The sequence below is a fragment of the Lutra lutra genome, chromosome 5, assembly GCF_902655055.1.
Source record: "Lutra lutra chromosome 5, mLutLut1.2, whole genome shotgun sequence".
Lineage (NCBI taxonomy): Eukaryota > Metazoa > Chordata > Mammalia > Carnivora > Mustelidae > Lutra > Lutra lutra.
The window spans coordinates 79,154,725-79,168,844 of NC_062282.1; the positions used below are offsets into that span (position 1 = coordinate 79,154,725).

At 35.0% G+C, this 14,120-nt stretch overlaps 1 protein-coding gene across 11 annotated transcripts in view; it reads left to right on the top strand.

The window, feature by feature from the left end:
- The window catches only part of ANKHD1 (ankyrin repeat and KH domain containing 1), a 132,813-nt gene that overhangs the window by 68,149 nt on the left and 50,544 nt on the right, over positions 1-14,120 (top strand). For 9 of the 11 annotated variants that reach the window (XM_047729817.1, XM_047729822.1, XM_047729818.1 and 6 more), the window contains 4 exons: positions 9,024-9,111; positions 11,919-12,046; positions 12,258-12,401; positions 13,345-13,447. In XM_047729817.1, coding sequence (XP_047585773.1) covers positions 9,024-9,111; positions 11,919-12,046; positions 12,258-12,401; positions 13,345-13,447 — 463 coding nt within the window. The remainder of the gene's footprint in view (positions 1-9,023; positions 9,112-11,918; positions 12,047-12,257; positions 12,402-13,344; positions 13,448-14,120) is intronic. The other 2 variants (XM_047729813.1, XM_047729821.1) reach the window with 1 other exon arrangement.

Consider the following 14,120-nt stretch of genomic DNA (forward strand, 5'->3'; position numbering starts at 1 on the left):
AACTTGGGGTACTTTTTTTTAAATGAGCTTTGTGGCCCCACTTTTATTAGAGGTTCAGATTTAGTAGATCTGAAATGGGGACTCTGCATTTTAAATGATATCCCAGGAGATGCTGATGGCAAGTTCTCTATATTCCACACTTTAAGACATTGCTAGAGTCCGTCAATTACTCTGCATCTGTGTTGAGTTCTCTTCCTTTTCCATCTTTGCTTTATAATCCATCATTCTTTCTCCAACCAAACCGAGTAAGTTTGGTTTTTCTCTTTTACTTGTGATTTTTAGAAACTGAGCTAAACACAAGCCCTAGAGTAGTGCCTCAATCTTTTTTTCATCTCAGTTGTCCTAAGGGATATGAATAAGATCAGTAAGAGCAGATCACTAAGGTAATAATTAAAATACAGTGGTGGATTGGAAGACCATACCCCCCCCCAGGGGAGAACATTAGTATCCTCTAGTACATATATAGTATAAAACAGTCTCCTCTCCCTCTTCTGTGATTCTGGTCTTTCCCTTGACAATGTCCTCCTCCAACTCGAAGAAGTACTGCCTCTGTAATATAGTTATAATCCTTAGATGTATACCTTGGGTGTGCCTGGCTATGATTTTAAGGGAAATCAATTTACTTTCTAAAAAGTAAACTTAATTTTAAATTAAATTTTGTTATCTAAATCCAAATGGGGAAAAAAAAATGCAGCCTTTTCCTCCTAGTGCTTATTCCTCAGAACCAAAACCTTGCAGTGTATTTTTCATGGATAAGATTTTAGGGGACTTACAAAGTTCTAATTATCCATTTATCAATATAGTTCAACCATTATTAATTGGCTTACCTTAATTAACTTTAAATATGACCTACTTTTTAAATGTTAAGTTTTTATTAAGGAATAACGTACAGATTTTTTAGTTTTACTATCCAAAGCTAGAAAACTTTTATCTATTTTTTTCTTGATCTAAAACTATTTGTGAAGTACACAAAATTCCTAATGCCTTTTCTTTTAAAGGCCACAAAAACAAGTTCTCTCTTTCTAGGTTATTGTATTTTGAATGAGTCCTTTTCAGCTATCTCAAGTTTGTTTAAATATAAGTACAAATGGCATCCAGTCAAGAAGGTAAAGTCAGTGTTAGTATATTTTGAAACCTCTCTGCTCTCTGTTGTTTCAAGTATGTAGATATAATAAATAAAGTATGGGAGAAAAACAAACTAAGACTCTGTAGCTACAGTCAGAAAAAAAGATTAAAGAACACTAGACTAGAAGTGGACTGTGGATCCACAGCTGAAGCTATACACCCAAGGAGAATTAAAATTTAAAGAAAAGGGGGGTGTGGGGGCTGGGATTTCAGTTTCTGTAGGCAGTAAGGACTGAATGCATCACAAATGGAACAGGCGAGTAGATCTAGTCTACTTGACTGAAGCAAGGAACTGGGGACCTTATTGCCCCACCTGTGAACAAAGATGGGGGGAAAAGCTACAATCAACTTCCTTGTTGCAGTTAGAAATGATCTACTTATTCTTCGTAGAATGAAGATACAAAGACAACCGTGTAACTAAGAACTTGGAAGACACTTTTCTTTTTAAGACTTTATTTATTTGACAGACACAGATCACAAATAGGCAGAGAGGCAGGCAGAGAGAGCGGCGGGGAGGGGGCAGGCTCCCCACCGAGCAGAGAGCCCAACGCGGGGCTGGATCCCAGGACTCTGGGATCATGACCTGAGCCGAAGGCAGAGGTTTAACCCACTGAGCCACCCAGGTGCCCCTCTATTTTTTGATTTAGTGAGCAGAACTAAAATAATTCCATGAGACCAGAAGTTTAAGTTGCCAACAAAGATCTCTTGCTGACATGGACTTTTAGGGTCAGATTCAGGCAACTTTCAGATCATCTGATGAGAAGGGATAAGTTTGTAAATAGAAATAAAAGAAAAAACTCTCATGCAAATTGAGCTTTTCAAAAAAATTATGAAGCTCAAGAGCAAATCGACATGAAGAGATAGTCAAGATGTAGCAAACAAACAAAAAGCAGCAAAACAGGAGACTTCAAGCTCAGGCAATTGAAATAAAAGACTTTAAACATGCTTATTTTAAACTATAACCAGTAGCCACAAAACAACGTGAAACAATGAAACAAAAGCCAATAATTATGAATTAAGAACAGATGGGTATGAAATAAAAAATGTTAATTTTGTGAGAGGGAAAGTTGTGGAAATAAAATATATATGGGATAAACAATGTATTGGACTCAGTTGAATAAAAAATTAGTGAATCAGGTAGTTAAATGAGAAATAACACAATATAGCATAAAGATAAAGAAATGGAAGATTTTATGAAAGAGAAATTGAGAAAAAGAGGGTAGATTGAGAAGCTCTACCACACATTTGAAATTTCTGAATGAGAGGATAGAAATACACAGTAGAGGCAATGTTTGAAGAGATAATGATAGAGAATTTTCTGAAATTGGAGCCAGACATGAATACTTGATTGAAAAATTAGTAAGTAAAACAAATGAAACTATAGAATTTGAAAGATAATATTTTAGAAGCTACTAGAAGGGGGAAAGTGCATTACTTCAAAGGAACAACAATCAAATTTTTGACAGCAGATTCTCATCAACAGTAATAATCACAGAAGACAGTGGGAAGTAATATCCTCCAAATACCAGAAAAAAAAAATAGAATTCTGTACTCAACTACTCTTCCAGAGAAGGAAAAATAAACTTATTTTCAGATCTACAAAGAATTAAAAGAGCTTACCACCTCAGATCCTTGCCAAAAGAACTACTAAAAGATATATACATCAATAAGGAGACAGATATATCCTGGAGGAAGGCGTGGGATGCAGGAAGCTACGGTAAGCAAAGAAATTAGTAAAACATATTATAAATATAAATTTTTAATACAACACCTAAATTTTTATGCTTAAAACCAAAGTAATACTAAAGTTCTAGACAGCAGTAGCATGAAATTCAGAAGAATGTGTTAAAAGGTTGAAAAGCCATGCTAGAGTCCCTCTGTTGTTCAGGAGAGAAGGATCAGGTACTGAATAACTTTAAAGATTTTTTTTTTTTTTTTTTTTGCAAAATATGTCAGTAATCAGAACAAATATAAATCTGTTGAACACAGTTAAAGGGAAAGACTTTTGAATTAGATTAAAAATGAAAATCTAGCAAATTCTGTCTTTGAGGATAAATCTAAAGTGAACTAATAGGGGAAGATTGACGAAGTGATGGAAAAAGTTATGTAAGGCAATATTAATATCCAATGAAATGGGATTTTTTAAAAAGATTTTATTTATTTATGACAGAAATAGCGAGAGAGAGAATGCAAGCACAGGGGAGCTGGAGAGGAAGAAGCAGCCTCCCTGCTTAGCAGGGAACCTGATATGGGGGTCGATCCCAGGACACTGGGATCATGACCTAAGCCAAAGATAGACGCTTAATGACTGAGCTGCCCAAGTGCCGTCTGAAATGGGATTTTAAGCCAAAAGCATTTTTAGAGATAAATGTTCCTTCAACTGATATAACAGTTATTAATCAGTAACAATCTACCTTCTAAAGAAAATAGAAAATTACAAAGTTACAAGAAGGATAGGTCTATATTTGTGGTGATAGGATTTTTTTCCACAGACTTCTGTATGAAACTGATCAAAGAGATAAAGCAATTGTTAAGAATAGAAAAATCAGATTTGCTTGTAAATAGCTAACATTCTATTTCTATTATATATACTATGAATTCTTTTCCAGTACATGGAACGTGAATAAAATTGTCTATGTTTTAGGCTACAAAGTCTTTAAAATAAACTCCTTAGTCACATGGACTAAATTCTTAGATCTTTATTGATTTGAAATTACAAATTAATAATAAAACCTTTTTTTAAAAAAATCCCATTCACCTAGAAAGTGAAGAAAAAATACTTTTATATAATTCATGGGTTAACGAGGCAATCATAGTGAAAATTACAAATTATCACAAAAACTACACATCAAAACTTAGGTGAGAGGATACAGCTAAAGTGGTCCTTAGAAGGAAAAGTTTTAAAAACACCAATCAAGCATAAATATTAAAGGTGTCTTGTTAAGAAAAAAAAAAAAAAAAAAAGAAGGAAAAGTTTTTTTAATATATAAAATGAAAGTAAATGGAGCTAATAAAAGAACAACAAAAAGCACCACAAAATAAGGTAATAATAAAGATAAAAGCAAAATTAATAGAATAGAAAACAACAAAAAATAGGAATAAAAAATAGGGAAGAAGACCAAACTTAAAAACTGATTTAATAAAAACAAAACACAACTACTGAAATAGATAAAATAAGAAAGACTATTTGCTAAAAAGGGGAAATGCACAGGTAAATGGTAGAAATTTAAAGGGAGTTATGACTATATGATACAGTAGAGATGAAAATTTATAAGGCAATCATATGAACATCAATAAATTTGAATACTTGCATGAAATGAATGCTGATTTTTTCCATGAATATATAATTTTATCAAAATTGACTCATGAATAGGAAACCTCAGTAGAAGGATAAGTATATTACACATTGAATCAGTAGTTTAAAATCATCCATCCAATGAAAGGAAGAAGTTCAGATGAATATATAGGTGAGTTTTACCAGATGCTCAAAGAATAAATAAACTGTACATTGCTCTAGCTATTTCCAAGAACAGAGAAAAGAAGAAATGTTACAATGTGCAATATTTAAGTTTATAAGCTTGGAAAATAATTTTCTTTGGTTATGAAGGAAAAATGCCATAATTTAAATCCTAAAATTTGATTGATCTTGAGCAAATATTGGCTTAACAAACCCAACGTTCATAAGGAGTATATACAAATTTGATTCCTATTTTAGGGATTTATTTAGAATGAGAGAGAGAGCGCGTGCATGCGCACAAGAGAGCAGGGGTGGGGGCAGAGAGAGAGAGAGGCTCAAGCGGACTCACCGCTGAGTGCAGAGCCCAGTGCGGAGCTCTGTGCCAAAATCAGGAATTGGCCACTCATCTGACTGAGCCACCCAGGCGTGCCTGATTCCTATTTTAAGAGAAGGACTTAGTGGTCAGATATCTTGGGGCAACTTATATATGTTGTAGGATTTACATTATTGATTTTAGGACATGAAATATTATAAATACATTAAAAAGTTGGGGCATTCCTTTACCTACCATTTTCTCAAATATAATTATGTTTTTCAAAGCCAAAGAATGCATGCATCTATTTTTAGGGAGGAAAATAAAATAGCTTTTCACACCTTTTATTTCAGAAATTTTATTGGTGTGTTGAATTTTGAAATTTGATTTGGGGTGAGGATCTTGGGACTATACTTTCTGATTTTTTATCATTTAAGAGCTATCATAATATTTTATATATGCAGAACTAACAGTTATTTTAAGTTTATTCTAAAGGAGGGCTTTCACACTCTTGTCTTTGCCATTACTCACGGGACCTAGTTATGCTGATGGGTGTCACTGCTAGGCTTAAGAGAGAAGAAAGAAAAAAGAAAAGAAAAGTGACATTAATTTTGCCCACCCATGTTCTAGTAACAATGTATTATCAAATGCAGATAATGTCTAATTCTGAGTTTAGCTACTACCCTTAATTTCTTGTCAAATTAACTTTTCTTTCTCTTATTTACCTAGTAGAAAATTAAAACTTCAAACCTCAGTACTAAGAAGGAAGATTTGAGAGGTCAGTTACACTTAGGTTCCTTCTTGGAGCAGTTTATTGTTTTAGATGTTAGGTATGTAATGTAATGGTAAGCAAAAATGACACGATTGGTGTTCTCATGCAGCTTACAGTTTAGTGGCAGAGACATGTTAGCCAAATAGTTATATAAACTAATATATGATTGAAACTTATGAAGGAGTGGTTCATATAGCTATGTACATAGAGATGGTCCTCAACTTATGATGGTTCACTTAGAATTTTTCGACTTTATGATGGTGCAAAAGTGATACGCATTTAGTAGAAACCATACTTTGAATTTTGAATTTTGACATTTTCCTAGGCTGGCGATATATGATAAGATACTGTCATGATACTAGGCAGCAGCAGGGAGCAGCAGCTACGGTCAGCCAGATAATCTCAAGGATAAACAACCAATGCACTCACAACCATCATGAACTCATAGAATCATTGTTATTCACTTTCAGTATAGTGTTCATTCATTACATGAGATTTTAAGTACTTTATTATGGAGGAGACTTTGTGCTTGTTGATTTTGTCCCAACTGTGGGCAAATGCTCTGAGCATGTTTAAGGTAGGCTAAGCTAAGCTATGATATTCTGTAGGTTAGGTATATTAAATGCACTTTACACTTAAGATATTTTCAACTTAAAATGGGTTTATCCATACATAACCCCTTCCTAAGTCGAGGAAGATTTATAATAGAGTAATTGAGTCAGGAAGTTCAAGGAGGTCTACCTTGAGGAAATAACACTTAGTTTGAGATGTGAAGGATGAAAAGGAGCTAATAGAGAAGTGTTACAGGGAAGAAAGAACAGCTCAAAGGCCTTGAGTCAGGAGTGGAAATAACACATTGCCAAAGGAGCAATTTATTTCCAGTGTGTAGTTGATTGCATTGATAATTCAGAAAAAAAGTGACATGGAGAAACTGAACAACTTTCTAAATGAGGTTTTCTTTTTTTTTTTTTTAAGATTTTATTTTTTATTTATTAAGACAGATCACAAGTAGGCAGAGAGGCAGGCAGAAAGGGGGGGAGGGAGACTCCCTGCGGAGCAGAGAGCTGATGCGGGGCTCTATCCCAGGACCCTGGGATCATGACCTGAGCTGAAGGCATAGGCTTAACCCACTGAGCCACCCAGATGCCCCTGAATGAGGTTTTCATAAAGTATATTCCATTTTGTTTTAAGTAGATTTCTAGAATGTTAGATTTGCTTACATTTGAATGTAAATTCAAAATCCATTCCAAAGCATCACCTGTGTTAACCATCTTCTATATTTTAAAATTAGTAAAGAGTATCACATCATCAATATGTATAACAAGAAGTCAAAACATAAATTAATTTTTATAAGAAGTTGAGAGATTCTGTACTATCAAGGTAAAAATTTTTAAATCTCTTTTAGAGTATAATTCATGTCACTGCAGGCCAGTTTAAAGTTTCCATCGGGCAGACAGTCTACTTATTTCTTATTGTTAGTTTGCCTTAATTGTAGATTAGCTGTAGTTATTTAACAGACTGAAAAGTATCCTATTGGCAGAGCACACTATTTTTTTCTCTAAAGATTTTATTTTTTAGGGGCACCTGGGTGACTTAGATGGTTAAGTCTCTGACTCTTGACTTCAGAAAAGGTCATGATTTCAGGGTCATGTGATCAAGCCCCTTGTTGGGCTCCACATTCAGCCCAGAGGCTGCTTGAGATTTTCCCTCCCTCTCTCTCTGCCCCTCCTGCTTTTTCACATGCGCTCTCTCTAAAATAAATGCATCTTTTAAAAAAAGAGACTTTTCTTTTTAAGTCATTTCCACACCCATTGTGGGACTCGAACTCAATCCTGGAGATCAAGAGTTGCATACACCACTGGCTGAACTAGCCAGGCGCCCTGAGCACACTATTTTTAAGTTGACTGTGTTAGCTAAAGGATTCTCTGAGTTAGCTAGAAAAGAGCTGAAATAAAGCTTGACTTAAGCATTGTTCTCTACCAAGTTTTTCTTTTTTATATATTAATTTACTTGAGAGAGAGAGAGCACACACACGAATGGGGTGGAGGGGCAGAGGGAGAGGGAGAAGCAGACTCCCCACTGAGGAGGGAGCCCTACGTGGGGGTTGATCCCAGGAGCCTGGGATCATGACCTGAGCCAAATGCAGAGACTGAGCCACCCAGGCACCCTTTATCAAGTTTTTCTTAGTAACAAAAGACCAGAACAACATAAATTAATGTTTACATACACAATGAAATGGAATAGGTGAGCAAACTTTTCATAGAAGCAGTGCATCAGCTACATATTTATTTATTTATTTATTTATTTATTTATTTATTTATTTATTTGAGAGAGAGAGAGCTGAAGCAGAGGGAAGAGGCAGAGGGAGAGGCAGACTCCCCGCTGAGTAAGGGAGCCTGATGCAGGACTCGATCCCAGGACCCTGGGATCATAAACTGAGCTGAAGGCAGACGCCCAACCAACTGAGCCACCCAGGCACCCTATTTGTTTATTTTATTTAAAATTCAGTTAACATAGGGCAAGATTGGTTTCTGGAGTAAAATTCAGTGGTTCATCGCTTACATACAGCACCCAGTGTTCATCAGTCAGCTATATTTTAATACTTAGATGAATGTAATAAGAATTCAAGTTCTCCCATCAGTATTACTTGGCTTATTAACAAGCTCCTTTTAGGGGCACTTGATAACTAGGATGGTAGCATGCAGTTTTGTCATTCACTCCTCTTGCTGGCAAACTTCCTAGAAGGAACAGCAATCTTTCTGCTATTATAAAACTGCTTCTTTTGCCTTTCACTATTCACATATTTAATTTCTAGTCTAAAATAAAGTCTGCTCCTTGGTGTGTTTTTTCCTTTTTTCTTTCCTCTTAACCCTTGAAATACTGTAGTGCTTTTCTTTAGAGACTGGTTTCTGAATAAATAAAATTTAAAAAGAGAGAGAGAGACTGATTTCTGTCCTGTGATAGGAGTTCTTATTAGTTTCTGATATAAGATCAGAATCTTCCTAATCATGTGTAAGACTAAGGTTCTTTTTTCACAATTCATATGAATAGTTAGGAAAAACATCTTTTTGATCATGGGATTGGAAAAATGCGGCTATTTCTCTTTGAGGCTCAAACAAAACATAAGTAATATCTAAATGCTGTTGTTTGGTATGCAAAAATGAACTTGCCCTTAAAAGGTTATACCATGTACTGTTGACTGAAATTAATCCTACATTTTGGAGGAATTGAGATAGGTAGTCTAAGTGGCTACAGTAAGTATTAAATCTTACTTCTCATGTCATTTGTACTAAGTGTTTAAAAATAGATGGTTAGTGAATTGGCACTCTTGGATTATTTTTTTGTTTCTTTAATAGGAACATGAATCTGAGGGTGGAAGAACACCTTTGATGAAAGCTGCGAGAGCTGGTCATTTGTGCACTGTGCAGTTTCTTATTAGCAAAGGTAAGGGAAGCACAAGTAAGGATTTGTAAGAGGCTGTAACTTGTGAAGAAAAAATCCTAAACTGGTGCAGTTTGTGTTAGAGCTGTTTTTCCTTTAGTACAAGTATTGTATCCTAGTCTTTTCTTGCTGTATTTTATTTAGTAAGTGTAGAGTTCATGAAGTACTTATTGGGATTTTTCTTTATATATATATATATATATATATATATTTTATTTATTTATTTGACAGAGAGAAAGAGAGAGATCACAAGCAGGCAGAGAGGCAGGCAGAGAGAGAGGGGAGGAAGCAGGCTCCCTGCTGAGCAGAGAGCCCGACTCGGGGCTCAATCCCAGGACCCTGGGACCATGACCCGAGCCAAAGGCAGAGGCTTATTAACCCACTGAGCCACTCAGGCACCCCGGGATTTTTCTTTATTAGTTTTGAATTTGTGAAGTTTGGCGACTAAGCTGCCTATTATTCCTGACCAAAATTAGAAAAGCCAAATGTAAAACATCCAGCTATATTTAATAGAGTATTGTTCAGCACTTAATGATAAGGCAGTTCTGCTGGCGGGGGGGCGGGGGTGGAGAGGCAGAAAGTCTGTAACTATTGTTTACTGCTCCGTTGAATTAACCACATATACAAGGACGTTATGTATTATTTTTATATTCCTCTAGAGGTTCTTTTATTAGAATATATTTAGGGAAAGAAGTTTGCATGATGGGTGAAGAGATAGTTCAGGACTGTTCACTACCGAAGAGTGAAATACTGTTAAACCCATGTTAGGTTGAACCACAAAACTGTCATTTTAAACATCAAAAATGGTAATATCAATGATTTCATTTGGTTCAGCCTAACTCTGTGTATAGTGTTAGAGATATTCTAGCATCTGATGAAAGATCCTGGGGTAGGATGGTAAAATGCAAGGAAAGTCTGCTCAGGTCATGTTATTAAATTAAGAATTTTAAAATGTATATTTTTAAAGATTTTATTTATTCATTTGAGAGAGAGACAGCAACAGAGATAGTAAGAGAAGACATGAGCAAGGAGGAGAGGGAGGAGCAGGCTCCCCAGTGAGCAGGGAGCCCAATGCAGGGCTCAATCCCAGGACCCTGAGGGTCCCAGGACCCTCAATCCCATGACCTGAGCTGAAGGCAGGTGTTTAACTGACTGGGGCCCTAAAAATAAGAAATTTATTAAAAGAATAAAAATTTTATACCTAAGTTCCAACCGAACTCAGATATTTTGTGCCACTACGAAACAAGTATAAGATTTTATCCTTTTGAAAATACTTCTTTTCTTCTTTAATTGGGTACAACTAGGTTTATTTTCTTAATAGCACATTTTTGCTACCAAATAAGGCATATCTTTACATAAGGTTACAACATAGTCTGTAAAAGGTATTTACCTCAAGCATACTGAAATAATAATAAATAGATGGGTAACCTTTGGAATCTCTCAGGCTCCTTGCTAAGGGGGTTATCTAGTCATATCCAACACCAACCCTACTAAGCATGTAATCAGACTTGTCAGAAAAAGAACACATTGATTATAGCCTTTCTAGGCTGTAGTAACTGCTAAACAATCCTACCATCTAAATTTATTATTAACAACTTAAAAAATATTCACATGTTGCTAATATAAGAAAGTTTATTGGTGTGTCTTGCTTGCCCTTCCAAAAGGTACTTTTATGTGAGTTAGGTTTAGGTTTGGCTGGATATTTCTGAAAATTAAATTAATTATAGTGGTTTTGCCCATGGGTTTATTTTTCTTTTCAGAAACTAAGTGTGGAATTAATGAAGAAGGAATATTGCTATAGTCTTAACTATGGAGTTGAAACTTTGGTGCACTATAATTTTTTTAGGGGTCAAAAACAGTTTATCAAAAAGGAGGTCAAGAAGGGATTTTGCATTTAGACTTTTGCAGGTCACATTGAACAAAGCTATTGAACAACTTACTAACTAGGCTTTCGGATAACATTTTTGGATATTCTTTTTTTTTTTTTTTTTAAAGATTTTATTTATTTATCTGACAGAGAGAGATCACAAGTAGGCTGAGAGGCAGGCAGAGAGAGAGGAGGAAGCAGGCTCCCCGCTGAGCAGAGAACCCAATGCGGGGCTCGATCCCAGGATCCTGAGATCATGACCCGAGCCAAAGGCAGCGGCCTAACCCACTGAGCCACCCAGGCGCCCCCATTTTTGGATATTCTTGTCTTCTCTCCATATCCAGGTCCCTCTGACTCTTAAAATACAAAATCTGTTTTCTCTACTTTGAGACCTGGCTATACTGCCACATTCTAGAAGTAGATAAAAAAATGTCTTTACAGCATTTTGAGAGTTAAATACAATGATATTATTTGATGCTTACATTAACCTGTATATATTTATTAATCTTAGTCTTCTAGATTTTCCATTTTAAAAGTGGTATTGAATGAACGAACTACAGCTACGCGCAACATTTTGGATGCATCTCACAAATATTATATTGAGTGAAAGAAGCCAGACACAAAAGAGTACACTGTATGATTTCATTCATATAAAGTTCAAAAACTAAGACTAGTTTGGAAGTCAGGATAGTAGTACCATTGGAAGGGTGGGTAGTGACGGAAAGAGGGCACAAGGTGTGGGACTGCTGGTATGTGGATAACGTTCTGTTTCTTGATCTGGGTGCTGGTTACACAGGTGTGTTCACTTTGTGAAAAATTTTCATTTATGATTTGTGTACTTTTTAAAATCTATGTCATACTTCAAAACAAATCTCTAAAGTGATATTTTTTGTGACCTTGCTTCATTCCTTTTTCTAAGATTGCTGTTTATGTTTCTTTGAAGGCGCCAATGTGAATAGGGCTACAGCCAATAATGATCATACAGTAGTGTCGCTAGCATGTGCGGGAGGTCATCTGGCAGTTGTTGAGCTACTCTTGGCTCATGGAGCCGACCCTACTCATCGACTCAAGGTATTCTACCTAAAAATAAGTAAATAAATAATATATGCATTGTTACTAAAAGATATTGAAGATATGTTTGCTGGTCTCAGTGCTTCATATTCATTACTGTTTATAAATGAGTTTTGATTCTAGATAGGCTGCTAAGAAACTGAATGTCGATAAGCATTTATAAGAAGAAATTTACAAGTAATTGATTAATGGTTTTGTCAATCTTTCTCAGGATGGCTCGACAATGCTCATCGAAGCTGCAAAAGGTGGCCATACTAATGTTGTTTCTTATCTGTTGGATTACCCAAACAATGTTCTGTCAGTTCCTACTACAGATGTGTCTCAGCTCACCTCACCTTCTCAAGATCAATCTCAGGTAAAGTAAAACAGCTGATTTATAAATATAAAGCCTCCAAATTGATTGGGAGTTTTTGTTTAAAATTAGTTTTAAGGAAAATGGATTTGTTCCTCTCTACTATTATGTATTGAGATAAACAAGATACTAAATCCTTTAAGATTTATTTCCTTCAAAAGTACATGAAAATTACCTGTTGCCTTATTTACTGAAAAAAAAAAGCTCTTTTTAAAAAACACTTAATACCAAATATAAATATAAATTTTCCACACTGTCAAACTACTATAGCTAGGTCTTTAGGGTTATTTATTTTTAATGAATACATTAAACATAACCTTAAACCAGGGGACAGCTTCTTCCTTAGTACCTCCCAAGACGGTATTAGTTATTCTAGAGATAGTTATTTTTGTTAACCAGGAAAGTGTAGTTAGCCAGGATAAATGTACCAAAAGTTGATTAAAGTAATTTTTAAGCCTACCTAAAAATAGGGAGAGAATATAGAGAGTATACTAAGTATACAAAGTTCAGTGAAATCTTAAGTTCTTTTCTACAAAGTTATCCTGAGAACTGCTAAGTTACCCAGTTAGGGAATATGTTGGATTTTCTTTTTTGATCCATAAAGAATTTGAACAGGGTAAATGGGCCAGTCAATATATGACTTGTACTCCTAGCTATAATCAGAACCACCAACGCCCAATAAGGCTTCCTCTCTAAAAAGAGAGTAATACTAATTCTGTTTAGCTTAAATCATTCATTGCATATAGATAGCCTGATTTTGTCCAATTCAATATTCTCAGAAATTATTCCTTGGTGAAGGCTTTTTTTTGTTGTGTTTGTTTGTTTTTTTAGAAACAAAAAAGTGAATTTGGTAGTATATGAAGAAAATCTAAATTTCCATTTCATTTATGGGCCCTTGTTTTATTCTTTGGTCTGAGATGATATTTTTTCTGAGTTAACTTTTTAGGTTCCACGTGTACCAATGCATACACTTGCCATGGTTGTACCTCCCCAGGAACCTGACAGAACATCACAGGAGAACCCCCCTGCCCTTCTAGGAGTACAAAAAGGTTGGTTATTGAATTATTTTCCTTAAAATGGGTTTTTTATCACCTAATTAATGAACTCATAAAAGTATTTTAATGGCATACAGTTAACATCTACCCAGGATTAATTGTGTTAGGTAATTCTGATAAATGTTAGTAGTCTTACAGACTGTTTATAAAAGAAAGAAGATAAATACTAAGAAAAATGACTTCTAATTTTCTTATTAACGTACTGCTAGGTATAGTTTTCATCTGGCACAGATAAAAATACTTACAAAGCATATCAAGTTACTGATTATATTACAGTAGCAAAAATTTATCAGACATTCATTTTCCATTTGACAGTTCTTTTGTTAAACAGTAGTATAATATGAGGAGTGAAAATGTGCGTTTGCTGTCTAGTTAAGTCTTCATAGCATTGATGCAACTGAGGGAGTTAGAAGTTTAAGAATTACATTTAGTTTCGTTCATGCAATACTGAATATGGTGGGCTAACATCTATCATGTGAACCTAGACAAGGAACTGTCAAAAAGTACATAAATAACATCCAAGTAAACAAGAAGAAGCATATACTCTTTAAAAGACTCAAGTTTATGAACTCTAATATTTTCCTGCTTTTTCATTTGTAGATACAAAGTACCTTCACTTGATAATCATGTATAGTTGTCCTGTCTGAGTTCTCTGAAATAAAATAGG